The 19921-nt window shown below is 54.0% G+C and overlaps 1 protein-coding gene across 2 annotated transcripts in view; it reads right to left on the reverse strand.

The window, feature by feature from the left end:
* Positions 1 to 114: 114 nt before the first annotated feature.
* JSRP1 (junctional sarcoplasmic reticulum protein 1) overlaps positions 115 to 19921 on the reverse strand; it is a 32418-nt gene continuing 12611 nt past the window's right edge. Inside the window, exons 2-8 of one of the 2 annotated variants that reach the window (XM_025193596.1) lie at positions 11129 to 11308; positions 9550 to 9686; positions 7139 to 7185; positions 4323 to 4476; positions 3437 to 3589; positions 2287 to 2381; positions 115 to 1466 (exon numbers count right to left, since the gene is read on the reverse strand). In XM_025193596.1, coding sequence (XP_025049381.1) covers positions 897 to 1466; positions 2287 to 2381; positions 3437 to 3589; positions 4323 to 4476; positions 7139 to 7185; positions 9550 to 9667 — 1137 coding nt within the window. In that variant the 5' untranslated portion in view covers positions 9668 to 9686; positions 11129 to 11308 and the 3' untranslated portion in view covers positions 115 to 896. Of the gene's footprint in view, positions 1467 to 2286; positions 2382 to 3436; positions 3590 to 4322; positions 4477 to 7138; positions 7186 to 9549; positions 9687 to 10704; positions 10915 to 11128; positions 11309 to 19921 lie in introns of those variants that run through there. The other variant, XM_006037166.3, reaches the window with a different exon arrangement.

Genomic DNA, 19921 nt, shown 5'->3' on the forward strand with positions numbered 1-19921 from the left:
AGGTAGCTTCCTGCCTTTTTGGGAAGCTCCCAGGTGACCAAAATGCTGTTGGGGGGTGGATCCCCTCCCCTGCCAAGATCTCCCCCAACGCACCAAGAAAGCAGGAGGCAGGTGCATGCTGCAGGGTTTCCAAACCGCTCCATTTAATGTGCCATTAAAAAGGACATTTCCACCCAGTGGGCTGAGGCTGGATGCGCTCGTTCCTGTTCCCGCGACTGCTGCCTGTGACTGAGTTGCATTCTCCATTGTAGTAAAGCAGTGAAAAAATATTGCACTTTCGTTTGGTTTCTATGAATTTGACTACCATGCAAGGGGATTTGGCGGGGGTGGGGAGATGGAAGAGGGTGCTCTTTCAGGCTGGGGAGTGCCTGCCCGCCTGGCTTTCACCAGCCCTTCCTAGCTAAGGACAACCTTGCTCTCTTTCATGCCATGTCACGATTGTGTCTTATCCAGGGGGGCTCAAAGGTGCGCAGAGGCCCATCCTGCAGCACCAAGCTGCTGTCCCCACAGCAGGAACTTAGTGCTAACTTGGCTCAGGTCCCCGAGCGTCTCACCCCCGGGACAGATGGGGAAACGGGCACGAAGTAGTGACAGGACTTGCCCAGGGTCGGAGGCAGAGCTGGGAGCAGAGTGCTGTAACCCCAGACCCTGAAGCCCCCTTCTGCCAGCAGGCTGGGGACAAGCCAGCCACTCCTGGGGAGCCCGGCAAACAAGCAGCATCTATTTGTTTGGGGAGGAAAACCCCAGTCAGCGGTGACGGCAGCAAGGGTACAGGTCTCGGGGATCACAGGAGAGGCCGGGGGTGCGCTCAGGCTGCCGACAGCCTGGCCTTTTGGACCCCGCTGGAGTTCATGCCGCTCAGCCCCAGTGCCCGGTGGCAGGCGCGGGCACGGGGCTCAGTCGTGCCTCTTGCCTTCCCGGAGCTTGTGGTTGCTGTCCCTGCGGGGCAGGACCGGGCCCTGCTCCCATGGCTTCCTGCCCTTGTGCTCTCGCTGCTGCCTGGAGTCCCGCTTCCGCTCCTCGTTGCGCTTGTGCTCCTCGCGGCCCAGTGCCTCGAGCCGGGGGGCACGGCCCTTCCCCTCCTCCTTCCTGTGTCGCTCCCCCCGCCTGCCCTCCTTGCCCTCCCCACGCGCCCTCTTCCTGGGCCAAGGCTGCTCCTCCTCCTCCTCCTCCTCGTCCTCCTGGGGCTCCTTGGGCACTCTGCTGGCCTTGGCCTCTGGGGGCCTGGCCTTGCCCTGCATCTCCTTCTTGCTGCCTCGCTCCACCTGAGCCGCACGACTCTCTCTGGGCTTCTCTTCCTTCCTCTCTGGCTTCTCTCTCGGCTTCTCCCTCGGCTTCTCCTTGGCCTTCTTCGGCTCTGCCTTGGCCTGTGGTTCCTCTGGGGTTTCTTCAGCCTTGGCTTCCGGTTCTTCTGTTTCCTCTGGCTCTGACCGGCCGAGCCATCTCTTGAGGAACCAGGGCTCTGCCTGCGGGGGAAGCAGACATGGACGGGCCCCGGCTCTCACTGTGATCCTGGGTCAGCCCATGCTCCAGGGCCTCTCCCCTGGCTGCACATCCAGAGCTACAGCAATGCCACGCGTGCAGCAGGTCACAGCAGTGCCCTGCAGACCCCAAGGGGCCCTTGTCTCCCTCCTACCTGACGCAGAGGCTCTGCCCCGGGGCTCTTTGATAATGCACGTGTCTCTGACCCCGGCAGCCCGACAAGCTCCCAGTGGCAGACTTCATCCCTGCCGCACTAGGCCCTGGAGTCCCTTTGCAACTGCCCATCGCTTGCTGGGCGTGGGCCTGATTCTGCAAGCATCAGGAGCATCCTCCTGGCAGGCGTAAAGCATCCTCAGCTCCTCTGCCTCAGGGGTTCAGGCACCTTGTGGGATTGGAGCTCAGTGGTGCACCCACGTGGGTGCCCAAGGGCAAAGCAGCTCCCAAGCTGCAGCCCTGTCCCACGGGGCTATCGCCATGCAGACTTCCTGCAGCCCTGTCCCACGGGCATCACCATGCAGACTTCCATGAGTGACCTGGGTAAGGGCTCCAGGCCTGGTCCTGCCTGTGCTGAAACTCCCCTCCCATCAGGCCCTAGGGCTTGGTGTGCTCCATCTAGATGTTCTTAGCTAATTTTCTTGGGGTGGCTGGAGCTGAGACAACCCCAGGAGACGGGGCTGCCAGGGCCTCTGTGTCAGGCTCTAGCCCAGTGCACGTGGCAGACTAGCACAAACCACCCGCCTCGGTTCCCTGCTGCTACCCGCTGCCTCGTCTCAAGGGATGAGCCTCAGCGGCTCCCCCCCTTACCAGCTCGCTGGTGCCATCCTCAGGAATGCTGCTCTCGGGCTGGACCCACAGGCTGGGCGCTGCTTCGGGAACCTCGTCGTCCTCCTCCACAACGTCTGGGGAAGGGGAGGCAAAAAGTGAGCCAGGTCCTGGGAGACGAACGTTGGCAAAGGCTGGGGCACCCCTAGCTGCCTGCCCACCACACAGAGGCTTCCTAGTGAGCGGGGCATCAGACCAGCGCAGGCCACACCTTGATAGCACCCCTGCTGCTAGCTGAAGCAGAAGTGACAGTGGGAGGGAGCTGTGGCTGCCAGGAGATGGCACAGGCACTTTAGTAGGGGCGCTCTTCTCTCCTGCTCAGTGCTGGGCTGAGGGCCCTGCATGGGCTGGGGGTGCCCACGTGCCGCTGCAGCAAGCTCCTTCCAGCCCCCTGTGGTCACTGACAGTCCCAATCCAAACGGGCAGCTCTCTCGGGACTCCCGTCAGCAGGTTGCAATATGCTTTCCCAGCGGGCTGGCTTCACTGTCCCCATTTTCAGATGGGAACATTGAGGCACCACGAGGTGGGGACTTGCCCACAGTCAACCTCAGGCTCCCATTGAGGTGGAGCGAGCTCCTGCCCCTGCACTCCCTGGGCTGGTTGAACTTCAAGCCGAGTTTTGCTCCCTGCCCAGTCTGTGCCGCATCGCTGTGGGGTGCTCCACCCCAGACCTGACCGCATTGCTGCGGGGAGCGCACGGAGAACAGCCCGACGTGCACGCCTGAACCAGGGCTGCTTCAGGAACGAGGGGTTTCGAGCCAGATCTGAGCCCCTCCGCCTCCTAGAAATGCACAGAGGCCAGGCCTTATCCCCAGAGAAACCACGCGGCAGTGTGGCCCGGTGGGTAGTGCTGACTTGGGGCCAGGGGAACCTGCCTTTCTTTCCTGGCTGTTACTGAGTAGTTGTGTGCCCAGGCACAAGCCCCTGCTCCTATTTTCCCTGCTGCCCATCAGAGGTATTAACTCCGTGGGGCAGGGAGGTCTTCTACGAAATCAGGACAATCCAGCCTGATCTGGGACCTCTAAAGTGCCCACTGTCCAGGCAGCAGCACAGCCCGAGTGCGGGACACCCTGTGTGTGTGGCCGGGCTGGTCCCCACAGGCTTCCTTGCCCTGCCGGGAGACGTCTCTTACCTTGGAAGACCTGGAAGCCCATGCTTAGGAGAGCGATGAGGGAGGCGATGAGAATGCACTTGTTCAGGGTCAGCCCATCCCACAGCAGCTCCTCCTTGGCGGCGCCGACAGTTCGGGGTTCGGTCTTCCTTCTCACTGGAAGGGTCTTGGGGACTTTAGGCAAAACGGAAGTGGCGTTACGGTGAGGAAGCAAATGGGGGCTTGGAGCCCGCGGGGGGATGTGAGGTGCAGGACACGGCAGGGGAGCAGAGCTGGGTTGCAAGGGGGTGCTCACAGCGGGGTGGGACTAGGGATCCCTTGCCGTCATGTCTTCTGGCCCAATGACCAGCAGCAGTGATAGGCTCCCCCAGGACTCGTGCCTACCCTGCTGTTTGCCAGCGGGCAGGGAGCACCCACATCCTGGGGCTGGGGGATGAGGAGAGGGGAAAGACCCGCTCCTAGCTCCAGCTGGGGTGCAAGGGATTCACGTGTGAGGGGTGGGGGTGACTCCAGTTGGCCGGTGAGACAAGGAGGGCAGCTGGGGGCTGCTATATGTAAGAGCTATGTGCAAACTGCACGGTGGAGCAGGCTGCTTAAATAGAGTCGGGACTCCTGGGTTTCATGCCAGGCTCTGGCACTGGCACTGCAGGCAAGTCACGTGGGCCAATGCTTTCAAATATTAGGGCCTGAGTCTGGAAGGGAAATAAGCAGCCCGGTTCGCGCAGGGGCTCGGTGTCTGCAGCTCAGCGGTGTCGCACGGGGTTCTGGAGAGGAGAATTTCGCCCCTCCACCCCCCGCCAGGCTGGGCAGTTGCTCCTGGGCTGACCCAGGGGTAGGGTTTGTGCCGCTGTCCCTACCCAGGCAGGAGCCAGCGGGCTGCTGCTGAGCACCCCCTCAGCCCGAGTACCTGGGGGCACGGCCGAGCTGGCTTTCTCCGCCACCTTCTCTGTCCTCTTCGCCTTCTGCTCCACTTCGGCCGGTGGTGTTTCCGTCATGGTCTCTACAAACTCGTCCAGGTCCGTCTCAATAATGTGCAGCTTGTTCCCCTCCTCCCCTAGCTCCTGAAAGACGAAGGAATGAGGATGGGACTCCTGGGTGCATAAGCAGAGCGGCTAATGGGGAAAATAGGCCAGCCTGGAGCTATTCAATGCAGCCTGAGCATGTTACAGGTCCCCCTGTGCCTGGGCCGTGGCAGGGAGCCCTGCATGCTTGTACCCTGAGCTTCTCGTTCAATCCCTGGGGTGACAGCAAAGATGTTCACCGCGTGGCTGAAGGACACAAAACGTGAGCAGGGGGCGTGGGCCACGTATGCCCCTGAGGAAGGGTCTCAGGAATGCAGCGCGGGGCAGGTGTGCCTCAATGTTACGTGTCCAGCTGTGCTCAGGGGACGTCTATGCTGCGGGGGGCTACTACTGATGACTGATGGCTTACTGGGGATTCTCCCATGGCTCGAGTGCCGGACCCTGCGCCTGGAAGCACTTCCATCCCCACGCTGCCTATGGGCCATTTAGCTGCTGACTTCACTCGTCTGTGGGTTCACTTCGATGAGACCTACTGCGGAGATGCCAAGCTCTACGCTGTTGCCCTCGGTGCTCAGGGGAGCCAACAGGGTGCTCCAGTGGGCAGCACCGAGGAAGGAAACTCGAGGGTGGACAGAAATGTTCGAGACCCCTGATTCCCTGTCTGATCTCTACAGATTGCTTAGAGATTCACCGTGGAGCCGAGGCTGGTGGGGTCAGTTTTACCCGGCACGTGTGCAATGCGTTAAACCACCCCAGAGTTGTTCCACATCCTCACGCCACCTAAGATGCATCCTGCTTCACAGCAGAGACCTACAAACCAGTCTGGGCTCCCGGACAAACTGGTTGGGGTTGCACCAGAGGTCAGCTCGGTGGGGAAGGGGGTGACAGTCACGTTCGTGGTATTCCACTTGAATTAGGTTGCAATCCCAGGGATGTGGAGGAGAGCCAAACCTTTGTTCAAAGGCATCTGTCTGAGCACAAGTGCTCTGCAGAGCTGCTTAGCTGCAGCCAGTAATCCCCTCCTGTGCGTCTGCCTGGGGAACAACGGATCCCTTGGAGAGGGGGAGCTTAGAAACAGAGACGAAGCAGGCCCTTGGGTCTGGCCCGACCCTGGGCGCTCCAGCTGGGTCAGGATGCAGAGATGCAGTCTGACCGACTCCTTAATTAACATGTGGGATCAGAGCAGATGGGGAAAAACGGTCGATCATCACAGATCAGTGACAGCAACAGCTGAATGATGATACTGCTGGCTACAGCTCAGCCAGGGTGGGGCGTCACTCCCCTCGGGGCCCATGCCAAGGCCATGCTTCCAGCTAAATGTCACCCGTGGAATCACACTTTTGCTTTTGTTCCAGTTGTGAAGTGGAGGAAAACGTTTCTCACCTACACAAAGCCAATGCACCTGGCAGCCCCAGAGCCTGGACCTGAATGTGGCCACTGCCAGACACTGCAAAGAAAGGTGCAAACCCCTCCTGGTCCAGCTCTGTGAAATATTAGCCCCTGCAGTGAGGCTCATGCCTGACCTCAGCTGGGGATTAGCTTACACCCGTTCCAGGAGGGCTGATCTCCCTTCTGCATTTATCTTAGCTAGTGCATGGACAGGGGTTATTTCCATTCACGTGTCTAGGACTTTAGGAGTACCCTCGACAGCGATAGAGGATTCAATCCAATAGGCTGATAGGCCACAGGTGCAAAGTGTATAGATCTGAACTGCCTTAAGCTGGGGCTCATTACTGACATAGGAGCCGGCCGTGAGGTCTGGTGCTAGATTTGAGCTCCCCGGAGACTGGAAGTGTTCAGATCCTGGCACCGGTTTCTCTCCAGCATGATCCTTCCTTGGCCTCTCGCTCAGCCCTGAGGCTCTGCACGGGGCCGGGCTGCACAAGTGAGTTAGCGTATGAGGTTTAAACATCTGAAAGGGCGGTCTTCTAGGCAGGTTTTCTCCTGCGCTTGTGTCAGGGCCAGGGGCAGGCAGGAGGGCTGCCTGGCCTCTATTTTGTGCATGATTTTTAAGGCATCTGTCTCACTCTCCTCCCGCCCCTCTCTGCTTTCTACCCAAGCACTCTAATTTTATCATCCTGCTTTCATTAGTGCCCGTCATTGGCACCTCTCCCAGGCTAGAAATCCATGTGCCCGGCCTCAGCCCCCTTCTGCCTCAGTAACCTGGGACACCTGCTCCCCCCTCCCTAGCTTCTCCACCCCCTGGGCTGCCAGCAAGCTCTCCTTTGCAGACGAAGCCCCCGAGATGAGCAGAGTAGCTGGGCTCTGCCAGGCCTGCGGAGTGGCACGCTGCCCTGCTCAGCACGTCCGGCTCCCAGTCAGCTTGCTGGAAGCCCCCATTAGCATCCAGCAGGCACTTCTATGCTCCTCTGAGCCAAGCACATGCCCCATCAGTCTCCTCATTGCCTCCTTCCCCATTTCCGTGGGGAACTGCCGGGCCAGCCCTGTTCCTTAGGGCTGGATGATTTTAGCCAAGCAAAATGAATGCAAGGTCCTGCTGCTGAAAGCTTGGGAAAGGGGGATCAGCTCCACCCTGGACCCCCCCAGGATCCTATGACCCTCATACCAGATCTCTGCAGCTTCCTACCTAGCCTGGATGGCCCCGTTGCAAACATCCAGCATCACACAACCCAGGCCAGCATGCACAGAGCACCCTCCCGGAGGTACAGACTTTCTGGGAGTGCAGACGTGTGCTACTTACATGTGACGTACCATTTACCTCCTCGCTGCCCTGTGACACCTCTGTACCTGGGGGAGAGAAAATGCATCACGAATAAGCCATGAAGCAGGGACATCCCCGGGGGCTCAGACTATGAGACCATCACAGCAGCTAGCTGCTGGCGACAGAGAAGATGGAAACCACGCTGGTACTGCCAATAAATTCTCCTCTAGGTTCAGAGGTAGGATGTTTGCTTTAGTCTTTGTAGCAACCACAATGTCTGTTCCCCAAAGTGCAAGAATTTGGGAGGGGCCAAAAGGGAGTGGGGTGTTGAGCACGGAAGGCAATGCAGTTACTGGGCAGGGGAGAGGTTTTACTGGATGATCGTCTAAAAAGCAGTCGTCATGCAGCAGCGTCGCACGGGGCGTAAGGCTTCACAGGTAAGCAGGGGTCACAGGTAAGTCATGTGCATCACTGAATGTGCCACAGCACGCGCAGACCTCCTCATCCCAGTAGCAACCCGTTTCCCGGCAGTTGTAGGAACAGATCCTCGAAGGGCAAGTTGCAGGCTGCTGGGAGAGCTGTCCAAGGCTCCCCTGCCCGGCACCTGCCTGATACGCTCCCTCTAACACATGCATTTAGCTGCCGGTCAGGCACCCTGGCTGCCTTCTCTGCTTCTGGGATACATCGAACACAGGGTTGGCCTCAGGGGCGGCTTGGGGCAATCGCAGCCTCCGGAGCAATAAGTCACGAGGCTGGTCTTTCCGCACGTTCCCAGCAGACCCTGGTAATGTCTCAGGACCTAATTCTCTGACTTCATGGGTCTTGAGTGGCCGCTAGCATGAGAACTCCCCAGCTGGAGTCTCTCCACTCTAGAGACATGAAAAGACAGGAAAGGTCTCTGGGCGTAGGTCTGAGATTGCCTACAGTCGTCCTTGAAACGGCAACACAAGACACAGTTTGAGAAACCAAGCCAGGCCTTTAAAGCCTGATCTCTCACAAGTCAGGTGAGCTGGAGAATGGCTCCACACTACTGGAAACTTGCAGGTCGGGGCTTCCTGGTTGCTTCCAACCTCAGCGGGCTGCACAAATACGCACCGCTGGAGCCCCTCGTTCTGCTCGCCGCGCTCCTCCCACCTCGCAAGCTGCGCCCATGGTGAGATTTAGTGCCTGCGCGCTGGGATCCCCTGGCGTGAGCTCCACGGGCCCGAGTGCTAGACCCGCCGAGCCTTTACAGCTACGTTTGGAAGCAAAGAGAACTGCAGATGCTCAGCGTTTTGGAAAGTCAGGTCCTTTGATGGCTCTTGAGATGAGTCATGAGCGATGTCAAAAGGAGAACAAAGCAAGCTGGTAATGAGATTTCTGCAGCGGTTCAAGCCGGTGAGTGACGGTTCATTAGTGACCATGCTGGATCTTCTCCTTGCACTTCAGCTCTTGTATCCAACCTTATCCTATCTCCTTCGGTTTGTTGTGTCAAAACGTTCAATACCAGAAATATTACAAGAGTTACGATTGAATGGGGATTTAGTGTTTTCTTTAGTGTCCTATGTATCTTTTCCTGCCCTCAATAAGGATTAAAATCTGCTTTTCCCTGGTTTCTGGAGGTCTTAGATCTGCCAAGAGCCAGCCTTCTTGGAAGCTGTGCCACAAACGCTCTGCACGCTCTCTGAGTGCCACTCCAGTCCTTTTCCCTACCCTACCTGCTGCTCTGCTTTCTGTCCCCTGTCCTGTCTGCCACTGTGCTGCCTGTCCCCTCCCTGATCTGCCGTGTGCTACGTACAGAGGCAGTCTGTGCCACTTATGATGCCACAGGTTGCCCTAAAGGACCCAGCAACATAGACAGGGAGTGCTCGCTGCCCTATTACAGGGGCAAGCGGGAGGAACCTTTAACACAAAGAGCTTTTCTCCCAGCTTGCATAAACTTGCAAACCTCTCAGTCCATCTCATGTCTCTACCTGGCTAAACAGGCTTTAAACCTACTAGCTCCCCAGCCGCTGGGAAAGGAGAAGCAGTGCATGAAGCCTGAATGTCTAACACAAGGAAACAGGAAAAAATGGTGTTAAGATCCACTTTGGGGCTTTTTGCAAACAAAGTTCAGTGCCACAACACTGAAAACCCCACATTTTCACTCTGCAAGTCATCTTTAAAGACTAAGGCAAATAGTCCAGCCCTGTATTCCTGGCGCGGGTCTTAGCACACTGCTAAATGGCAGCACTACAGCTCCTGGCAAGTTCGGAGGCACGCCGTCATTTCAGGAAGCCAGTCTCACTGCACGGAGCAGGCTCGCAGGCACGAGCCCCTCAAAGACACCTTGAGGCATCTTTCCAACAGCATCAGCGCAGCCTGACTGTATTCCACTTTTTGTTAGCGCCCGGCAGGCAAAAGCAGTCTGTGGAGCTACTGCGGGGAAAGCCCACCAGCGCGGCCTCCAGCACCACGTGCAGGCAAGGTACCTTCTCTTACGTCCTCCCTCGACCGCCTTTGAATGCCCTCTGCCTGTAACGGCAGCTCTTCTACGGCCTCAGGACATTCCAGGTCTGGCTCCAAAACCTCACAGGGGCCTGCTGCCATATCACCTCCAGGACTCTCGCTGAACAGAGGGGCAAAAACAAACGCATCGTGGTCATTAGGGAGCACGGCCGACGCGGGGTAGCAAAGCTGTCCGTGACCAAGCAACGCGGGTGGCGCGCCTCGGTGAACCGGGCGTCACGCACGCGGGTAAACGCCTCGAGGATCAGCAAGCCTTGCCATACAGCCGCTGCCATGCCTTTCACCGGAGGATCTCGGCGGTCTCCTATCCCGCAAAACACGGTCTCAGCGCTCTGCTGCCCAGCGGGCCCATTTTACAGAGGAATAAACTGAGGCACAGAGCGGAGCAGCGCAGCTTTTGCCTCGAAGGAAGGGAAGCTGATGACGCAGCAGAAGCCTTTTGCTGGTCTCAGCTGCCCTGTGCTGAGTCATGGATTTGTCCTCCCCTGCTGGGCTGCGGCTGCTGTGCTCACTCTGCCTGAAGCCTCCTTTTCCAGGCGGTGGTAAGGGATGTGAGGACAGGACTTCATCCCTCCTGCAATTCCTTCCTCTGCAGCCACCCCCTGCCACGCACCGGCCACTCCTGCCCTCTCGGCAGGGACAGGACTGCTCTGCGGATACAGATCAGGGTCTACTTCTAAGCAGCTAAAACTAGAAGTTCTGCAGCAACCCGTGCTTGCTACTGGATGTCGTCCGGTCCACTTTTCTCATCCCGTACCTAATGAATAGGGGGCTGGGAGTTGGCACGTGTCTGCATGCCCACATACACGTGTGTGTATACCCCTTCCCTTCATTGTTTTAGGATCCCAACCGCCGAGCCAGGGACACCCATCGTGCAACTCAGCACAGTTTGGCCTCTGTAGAGCAAAGTAGCCTCGCTGGACAGTTTAGTGCAACAAAGCGGGCTGCATCAGCCAGCAGAAGAGAATTGACTTTGGGAAGAGGTCAGAGGCCTCAAGAAGTTTTCCGAAGTGGTAGCTAAGTTCCTGACAAGGTGGTGATGCCACAGGCCAGCTCCAGCATGCACAGCTCTGGGTCTGTGCTCCCGCCCCTCCTCCCGCCGCCTGCGAAAAACTCACCGAAGGAGGTCTCGAGGTCGGGCTTCCTGCTCACGGCCCTACCCGCTGCCCGTGTGTGTGCGCTACGTTGGCTGTATGTGCCTTAGCGCAGGGCCCTGCTTGTGAAGCACTTAGCGCAGGTGGACACGGAGCGCACGCATGCAGTCACCGCGCGGCTCTACCTCCCCGTCCGCAGCCACGTTTCAGAAACTAGCTCGGGTCCAAAGTGTGACTCCACCGCTGACACACATCAAAGAAGCTTCCAAAAATAGCCCCCTTCCATTCCCCATCAGCTCGTTCAAGGCAGCCGAACCACAGGCTTTATCTGTGCGCAGCCTTGTCACCCGCCAGCCCGCGAGCTTGCATTCAAATGCAGGCAAACGCTTTGTGCCCAGGGGCTTGGCTGCATTCAAAGAAAAGTGTTAAAAGCAACACAAAGTCATACCTAGGGCTTGAATGCAGCCGTCCAGCCTTCAGCCTCTTGTCCGGCTCAGTCCCTATAGAGTAATATACAGCAACAGGTGCTGGGTCCTGCCGGAGCAAAATATCAACCAATCATAGGAGGCTAAAGCGACCATCGCTTTAATATTCAGTCCCAGGAGATAGAAAAGGGTCTGACTTCACTCTGAAAGAGAGAGAAAAAATTAAACATGAGGCTCCTTTGCTCCCTTTCCCGACAGATCTGCTGTGCCCCTGCCTGCTGGCAGAGAGGAGGGGCCCATAGGTACCGAAGCTCTTCTATGCAGTAGCGACACGAACTCATCCCAGAGCCTGGCTTCCCCCCACTTCTTTACTCCACTTGCAAGTGGGAAGGATGCTGGAGTGCCTCGTGGAAAACAAAAGGCTGGAAAGACCTGGGCAGGAGCACGGGGGATGGAAAATATTTATTTCCCACTATTCCTTGCTTGCAGATGCTAAGAAATGGGTGAGATTTGAAACTTCAACCCAAAGGCCTCCACGTTAGTCATGCTGAGGCTAAGGGAGCTTCTTTGAGAGGATCATTGGATTGATATATACCTTGGCCTCTTAAGATCTCACTCCAGAGGTGCTGCTGCCCAGAGACAGCCTCACAGACATCGGTCTCTGGCCAAACAGTAGCAGCAGGAACTAGCTCTGTCCCATCTGCTTTCACCTCCCTCCTGTCTGAGGACTACCTCCTCCACCTCATTGTGATGACTACCAAGGGTTCAACTCGGTCCATTTAAATGCAAACCTTATCAGGCACGGGTGGTTCTCTTCCCTCTTTCAGATAAAAGAGACAAGCAAGGAAATTCAAGGCAGCGAGAGCATTCATGCAAAACTGAGGCTGTGAAGTTAAATTGCTGCTAGTGTTTTAAAAGGAGGTAAATGGATCAGGTAAGCTTCCTACAGTATCACCTCCCAGGTGGCACTGCATTTCGCGGGCAGGGTGCGGTGCAGGAAAGACCCTGGACCCTGCATCAAGCAGATGGGGCACTTTGAAGTTACACTTCCATGCCTGGAAACCTCAGGCAGCTGTAGCACCTTCTCTCTTGGCTCCTGGTGTGCTGCTAGGGGGGGGTTTGCCCAAGACACCTCTACGCTAGGGCAGCCTCTGTGCTGGAGTATGGCCAAGGAGCCTGTTGGCCCCACAGTAAAACGGACACAAGGGTGCGTCTACACAAGACACGTTAATACACTTTAGCCTAATTTCACATATATTACGGGCACGTGTCTACACATGCGCGCCCTTAATCCACATTCGCAGTGGTGAAATTAGGCTAATGGTACCTAAATTTGCAAATGCAGGTATCAAATTTAGGCGAGGTTAAAGTTCATTAATGCATGTGTAGACATGACTCGGCACTAACTTAGTCCCCAAGGGGCACATGGCAGGGCTGCAGGGACTTGGCACTAACTTTAGTGCCACGTCCCTGCACGTGTAGACACCTGCCAAAAATCACTTAATGCTCATTAGCTTAATGTGTGTTAAATTTAGTTGCACTTAAACGCACGTGTAGATGTGCCCAAGGTAAGTTAATGCTACTTTTATCCTTTGTCTCAGTTGTGCTGAGTGCTTTTTGGGGTCTGGGCCCCTCTCTAAAAGTAGAGGCCCTAATCTTGTAAAGCCTTCCTCACATGAGTAGTATCATGCAAACCAGGAGGACCACTCGCCTGTTCAAGGAGAGCTACAAACCCTTAATTGTGCTAGGAACATAAGCAATTCATTAACAAGAGAAACAGGAGGATGTGGTAATGCTAAGCTGAAGCATTCAAAAAAATCACGAGATCTTAAAAAACAAAGCCAAACATTTTGGATCCTTTTGTTGGGCTCCTGGTTTTTTCACCTTAGGGTTCAATACATTTTCAAACCTGTCTCCCCAACTGTGCAGATTCCAGACTTAGGCTTTTTTGTTATTTTTATTCAACAAAAGCTGAGATTTTCATATAAGTCACCAGACCCCAAGAAGTGGGACAGCAGTACTGCTAAAATACCGAGACTCCAGATACAAATCACTGGAGCTGAAGCACCAAGAACATATTGAAACTCGATGCAACGGACCCGTGTTAACATCGCAAACAGGGCCATCCGGGAAGCATAACTAACTAGAAAAGGTAACTTTTGCACTTGTGAGTATTTAAAAATTAAAACCCACAAAATCTCATGGTGCTTGTAGTAACATTTCTACATTTCCATGGCACCCGCCTGTGCTTTGACAAGCAGATGATGTATACCTTATTGCTAGACTAACAGGAGAAAAAACTGTTTATTAAAAAATTATTTCCAATAAAGCTACAAAGGGCAGCAAAGCTATTGCACAATACATTGTCTTTATTAACTGAGGTTCTTTTTTTCCCCACAATGCTCCAGTGTGAAAGCCTGGGTTTCAGTCGCTCTCTCTGCAATTGCTATTCCAGCCTACACGATAGAAAAATTATACTTTCCTTTGGGACTTCAGACAAAAAGTTCAACGGCTTATTGCTCAGCTGAAAACAGCATGAGTGCATGCAGGCCTCGCCACTGCTTTAAATGCTTTAAAACGGTTCAATCTGTTTCTTATTATCAGCATAAAAAACAGCGCGCAAAGCATTTTTTAAAGGATGCCATCATATTAGTTTAAGGTGACCTTCAAAAGAGTATGCTCCTTTTATTGCTGTTTTATGGTGTACTGAATGGTTTAGTTAGTTCAAGGGTTATAATCGTCCCAGGTTTTAATAAATGGGTCCAAGGGTATTAATTGGAAAGGAGAAGAAGGAAGCAAGCCAAGGAGCATGACTGGGGATCAGTGACAAGCCTGATTCAAGAGAAAGGATAAATGTCAGATCACGTTGGTAAAAGAATCAGCTCCGATCTAGGCTCCAATATAAGCAATCGGATTTTCACAAAAAGTTTGTAGTATGAGCCCTTTGGAAAACCTGGCTCTGACTGCAGGTCCCAAACACTTGAAAATACGGCCCCTGTCAACCTGCGGTTACCGTACAGCAATTCGGAAAAGACCAAGAAGTGACGGCATCTTCCTAATTATTGAGACAGTCATTGCAATACAAATAATACTTGATATTGCTCAAGGCTGAACCAGATCGTGGAAGGGAAGTTAGATGGAACTGATAAATCAAAGCCTGATTCTGTTAACTCTTGCTTCCCCCACCCCTTTGATGTCATTATTTCCACCCCAATAAGGTCACCACTGTTAATTAAAAAGACATGTTCGGTTTCTTGGATTTAGGGAGATGTTATGAAACCAGAACATCGTAAACCGTCTGAAACAAAGTTCCTCCTGCTTTCAGTTAATCATGATTCACTTGGTGCTCAGGATACTGTAATCCCATTCTTCCTTCAGCTGGCGATGGACTCGTCTAGGGAATATATAGCAAGACAAGACCTATCATGGTAAAATACAGAACTCCTTCTGCATGTTTGGTGTTCATCCTGGAGCAGGAAAATGTGACACAAACCTAGTTCTCCTCCTTTTCAGGGAATCTTTCACCATATTCCCTGCAGCGATGAGGGAGTGGGAGGGTGTTTTGCCTCCACGTGCTTAGCTTTGAAGAAGTTCCTTGCCAAACGACAGATGTGCCAATATTCCTTGTACAGTTTAATCCAGGCAGATGCAGGAAAGAGTTTCCCAGAGGCAAGTTCTTTCCTAATCCCTTGAAACTCCCCTGGATCCCAGTTTCTCTCCTGACCTGAATCTGGTAACGTGTCTCTGGGACGGGGCTAGCTCCGAGGGAGGGCAAGAGTCTCGGGGACATGATCCAGGGAGGGGAGGAGAGGAGCTGAGCTCCGGTGCAGAAAGCCCCGGCTGAACCTGACACTGGCGGTAACTGATCGGAGCGCTGGGCCGGTGCCAGGCCCTGCCCGGGCTGTGCCCAGCGCTCGTGCAGGGCTTGCTGGGCTCTCTTTGGTAGCAGGGATTGCTTTCCTGCACCTACCCGACCTGCCATTGTGATTTGCCTTTACCTGAGTATGTGTCTATCTGCCTACTGAGGCTCATTAATGCAGCCTGCTGGCTTTTTTTGAGGTGAAAAGATACCAGTGGATCTTTGTAGCCCCTAAATTTTGCAACAGCAGGTTTACTCTCCCATCAGGACTAACTTGTCCCATTCCTCCTTCCCATGCAAAAACCCAGTTGCTCCCAGTTGGAAGAGTTCATTCGTTGATTGTTATTTTCAATAATGATTCGTTTTAGAGATGTTTTCCCTCCCCCCACGCCGACCCATGTCCTTCCATGATCTTCAGGTAGCTCAGCTCTGTTCCCCGGGTTTCTGTTCCTTGGCGATCAGGCAACCAAAATGTCACAGAAGGGAAGCTCAGTATCTCATCTCCCTGGCTCATCAAGTTACTGTTCGGTAGACCACGTGTCCTAGCTCATCAACCTATGCTGGAGATCGGCAGGCAGCTACTGAGAGGTTCTGGCAGGGGCAGGCAGACCACAAACAAAGGGTGAATTCTGGTGCAAAAACGAGGGATTTCATGGCCTCTTGGGAAAAGGCCATATTCTGTGGTTGCAGAACTGAAGAATTCCCAGAGCCACAACTGAGATGAGTGGGACAAGTGGCGCCTCTCAGAGCTACTGTTTCAGGCTGCCCGCAGATTCAAATGTGCGACACAGCATCAGCTGCATTCGGTTTGCACTTCCTACATTACCTCCACAGTCATGAGGCCCACACACTTGTTTTTTCAATGGAAGTGGATACTCAGGAGTATAATGGTATAGTAAACTCCACAGGTCCAGACTCATGACCTGGCCACCAGAGCCATCCTGGAAGCTGTTGCTAAGGAGATTATCTCAGGTAGGCCAACTTGACCTTTGATCTTTGCAAAGCTCACAAGCATCTGCTCAATCTACGTTAGAGGGGAGACTTTCAAGGAAAAGCTGGGTGCTGGAGAAAGTGACGGGATGATGAAAGGCACTGCTAACTGTGGAACGAAACCTATCTTTTACATAAAGAGAAGCCTGTAGGTCACTAAACCACGTCCTTCATTGGTAGGGGTTAAAAAGAGCGATTTTAGACAGCTTCAGCATTCTTGTGTGGGGCTAGTGACTAATCCCTGAATGCAAACAGAGCTACAATGAAGAGTGAACTGTCTAAAGTACTTATCTCATCCTCATTACCATAGTCTCCAGTGCCTCCCAGTCTCTGAAGACCACCCTTGTCTAACACCATGCTTGTCAGGTGCTGAGCCACGGACTTAGGTCTGGTCTATACCACAGAGTTTCACCAGCATACGTGTGGCAGGGCACTGTTGGTGCCTGCCACTTTAAGGGCTGAGACAAGCAGCCAGCAGGTGCTTGATTGCGGCAGGCATTTTAGAACTCTGGTCACCTATATAAACAGAGCAGATCGCTGCTGGCAGCCAGGCAGAAACATCGCCTGGCTGCAAGGCTGCATGCAACATCCTGGAGGTAAGGGTAGGTGCTTAAGGGGATGGTTTGGAGGCTCCTGGTCCTGGGCACGAGCTAAAACTGCACCCTGCAGGGAGTGGGTGGCCTGGTGGGGCTCCCAGTGGCATGGGAGCCCCCAGGCCAGTTACCACCCCAGTGAAAGGTGGGTTGGGGTGCCTTAACCCCTAGCCCCCACAATACTGTGGGAACAAGGGGGGCAGGCATGGCTACGGCCACCTGAGCCCAAGGTGGGTTTAAGACCCAGATGGAGCCAGGCATGGCTATGGCCACCTGAGCCCCCACTGGGGAGGGAAGCCCCATGGCCCCAGTTGGGGGGATGGAGATGAGAAGCCAAATATATGTGTGTGTGAGTGTATAGAGTTGCCCGCTGAGGGGTGTGGGGCAGAATCAGCCCAGGGTTCAGCACAAGGCCAGACCACGCAGACTAGGGGAACTCATGGGACATGAAAGGGCTGCGTGGCGAGACCAGCATGTGAGTAGTGAAGCCTGATGGCCCAGAGGGGTCACTCAAGGAGGAGCAGGGCGGTGGAATGTGGTCCGGTAATGGGCAGTATGCCAGAGGCCCCAGTGAGAGAGGGGTGGAGTGGAAGAGGCCTCCTGTGAGAGGGGAGGTGGTATGAATGAGTGTGTGCATGGAGCCCGACTTTGGACTCAGTTTGCTCCGGTGTCTCAGGCTGGGAATAATATTAACCTGGATGCTGAGGCTTGGGCTGTGGTGTAGGGGAGGAACAGAGCTGCAAATGGCTGCTCATTCTTGCCCCGATGCCAGGGGGCGCTTTCCACCTAACTAAGACCATAATTATGTATCATCAAGGCGTGGCAGACGAGGAGGTGGGCGGTTGGCCCAGAAACAGGTGGGTGGGCCAATGACAGACCGGCCCTGAGAGAGCCCCCTGTTACAATACATATGTCATTCTGGGGTGTGAGAAGCTCACGTCCTAGCTAAGAGAGCTCCTGCTGTCTTAGCTTGTGTGATCTGGAAAGGGGGAAGGAGGGTGACTATCTACCAACTGCATATTTATTGGAGGGTTTTGCTGATGTACCAATGCAGATACAGCTATAGCAGCCACAGCTTTGTAAGGTATACATGCTCTTAGGAAGTTCCCTGAGGTAGTAAGTCTGTGGAAGAGCTGGGACTTGAAGTTAAGCCATAAGCTAATACTGGGCAACCCTTCCTCTCTAATTTAGTACTTATGGCTGGGCTGCCACAGGAATTTTCTCTGGGGTAATAATGCCTAGCTCTTCTGTGGATTTATCTGTAGGGCTACAAAGTGCTTTACAAAGGAGGTCAGTAATGCTATCTCTAGAAAGGGGGAAACTGAGGACCACAGAAGGGAAATGGTTTGCCCAACCCGTCCAACAGAACAATGGCAGAGCAAGGACGAGACCCCCCCAAGAGATCTGAGCCCCAGTCCAGTTCTCCATCCACAAGGCCACTCTGTGGCAAACAGCAAGAGAAAGCAAGTCTGTAGAAAAATGATCACGAATATTTACAATTATCACAAATCCCAAGGCACGAGCATCAAATTCAAGGAACTGACCCAATTCCAACCCAGACAACAATATTCGGCTGACCTGAGATTCCTCCGCTGCATTTTTACTGGATGCAATGCTCTTCACCGGTCCCTCTCCCAACACTATTCAGCAGCTTTTCTGTGCACTGAAATATAGTTGCTGCCTTCCAACCCAGAGGTAAAAATGTATTAGTTGCAGCCAAAGCCATTCTTTATATCATCTGTTAACTTTAGGAATGCTACAGACTTCAAATCACTATCATCATTAGGGAACTTGCTGAAAATCAAAAGAAGCAATGCAATATATTTTCTCTCTGCAAATCTCGATTCCATCATGAATTGCAAAACAATCCATTGAAATGGAGGATTTTAGCAAAGGCAACCGAACCATTTAATTGTGGAGGTGCTACAGACTGACAGCTTAGGGCAATCTGGAAGCTGACGGCTCTCATGGCTCCCTGCCACCAGGCATAACAATGTGATTGGGTAACGCTTGCTAACACAACGTTAAGGACCTGGAGAGAGATGGATTGTGCAAGTTGATACTTATAACAAATATTTGACTAGGCTCCACTGTTTCGGAGTGGTGCCCTGCCTGCCTAGCACAGACCAACAGCACTTCTCTACCCAGGCGTGAGGAAGCACGTGGTTTTGCAGAGCTGTGACAAGGACTGAGCTTCTCCACAAACTGCCTCTGAAACAAGACTGGGACTCTTCATCATAACCTCAAATTTGCTTATCCAGGAGAACGTAGCCAAGCGTTGCCTGTTACCTCTGATCTTGCAGGAAAGCCTATAGAAGGGATGAGCGTTACAGTGCGGCTCAGCCTCTTCCCGATCCCCTCCGCTCAGGATCGCTGTGAGCTAAAAGATCAGACCTGTTGGTTTGAAATGGATGGTATCAGCTGGGGCCAGTGAGAAGCAAGAAGTGCTGGCAGTATGCACTATCTCCATCCCACGGCAAGCTGCAATCTGGTGGTTTCCAGTTTCCGCATGGCCTTTTCCTTTCCTACCCCGGTTACATTGCAGCAGGCAGCCTAGAAGTGCTACAAACACGAAACATCGTGGCTAAGGCGTTGTCTGAGGGGGAAAAGGTGAATTCCTCCTTGCTAAGCAAGATGAAAAGCATCATTTGTGGTGACTAAAGAAGGAGCACTAGCCCTCCACATCCCTCTGGGATGTGCCAGTGAAGAACAAAGGGAACTTAATTGTTGGGCTAGATGACCTCCTGAGGCCCGCTCCAACCCAAACTTTCTATAATCTAATGCTGTTCCCTGTCTCTCTCTCTCCTCCTCTCTCTGTGAACCCGTAACTCTTTGTGATCAAAGGTTTCGATCGCAACTCACAGTTCAAGCAGAATTCATAATGACGTTTCGCCTCTGTCTAGGGCCGTGAAGTCTTAGCCATGTCATCAGCGCCAGCTCCAGGCTTTGGCCTGGTCCAGTTCAGTTGGCAGGGGTTTCAACACTGGCGTGAATCGGCGCCACTTCACTGCACTTGCCTTTTGCACATTGCCAGCTGTAACGGGGCCCCTGCCCCGGTATTAGAATGGGAAGAGGATCCGGGGAGCCTGGCCCTTTCCCCCTCCTTCCTCTCTTACTGTTTGTGTGTTTGCCGATGCCTCCTTTCCCTGGTAGAAAGGAGGCATCCTTTCCCCCCGGTTGAGGGCTTCTGATTCCCCCCTTCCCGCTCGCTTCCTGCCACTTCATCTCTTGCTATCCCACGTGGGGGGCTAGGTTGTAGGGGGTGAGCGGGGGACACGCCAAACTCGAAACGGCACCGAGTGGACAGAGCGTGTTCTGTATCCGAATGAAGCTGAGCTTGCCTGGACTGTAAAGCCAGATGGTTAAAGTGGCCA

Source organism: Alligator sinensis, unplaced genomic scaffold (assembly GCF_000455745.1).
Source record: "Alligator sinensis unplaced genomic scaffold, ASM45574v1 scaffold1960_1, whole genome shotgun sequence".
Taxonomy (NCBI): Eukaryota; Metazoa; Chordata; order Crocodylia; family Alligatoridae; genus Alligator; species Alligator sinensis.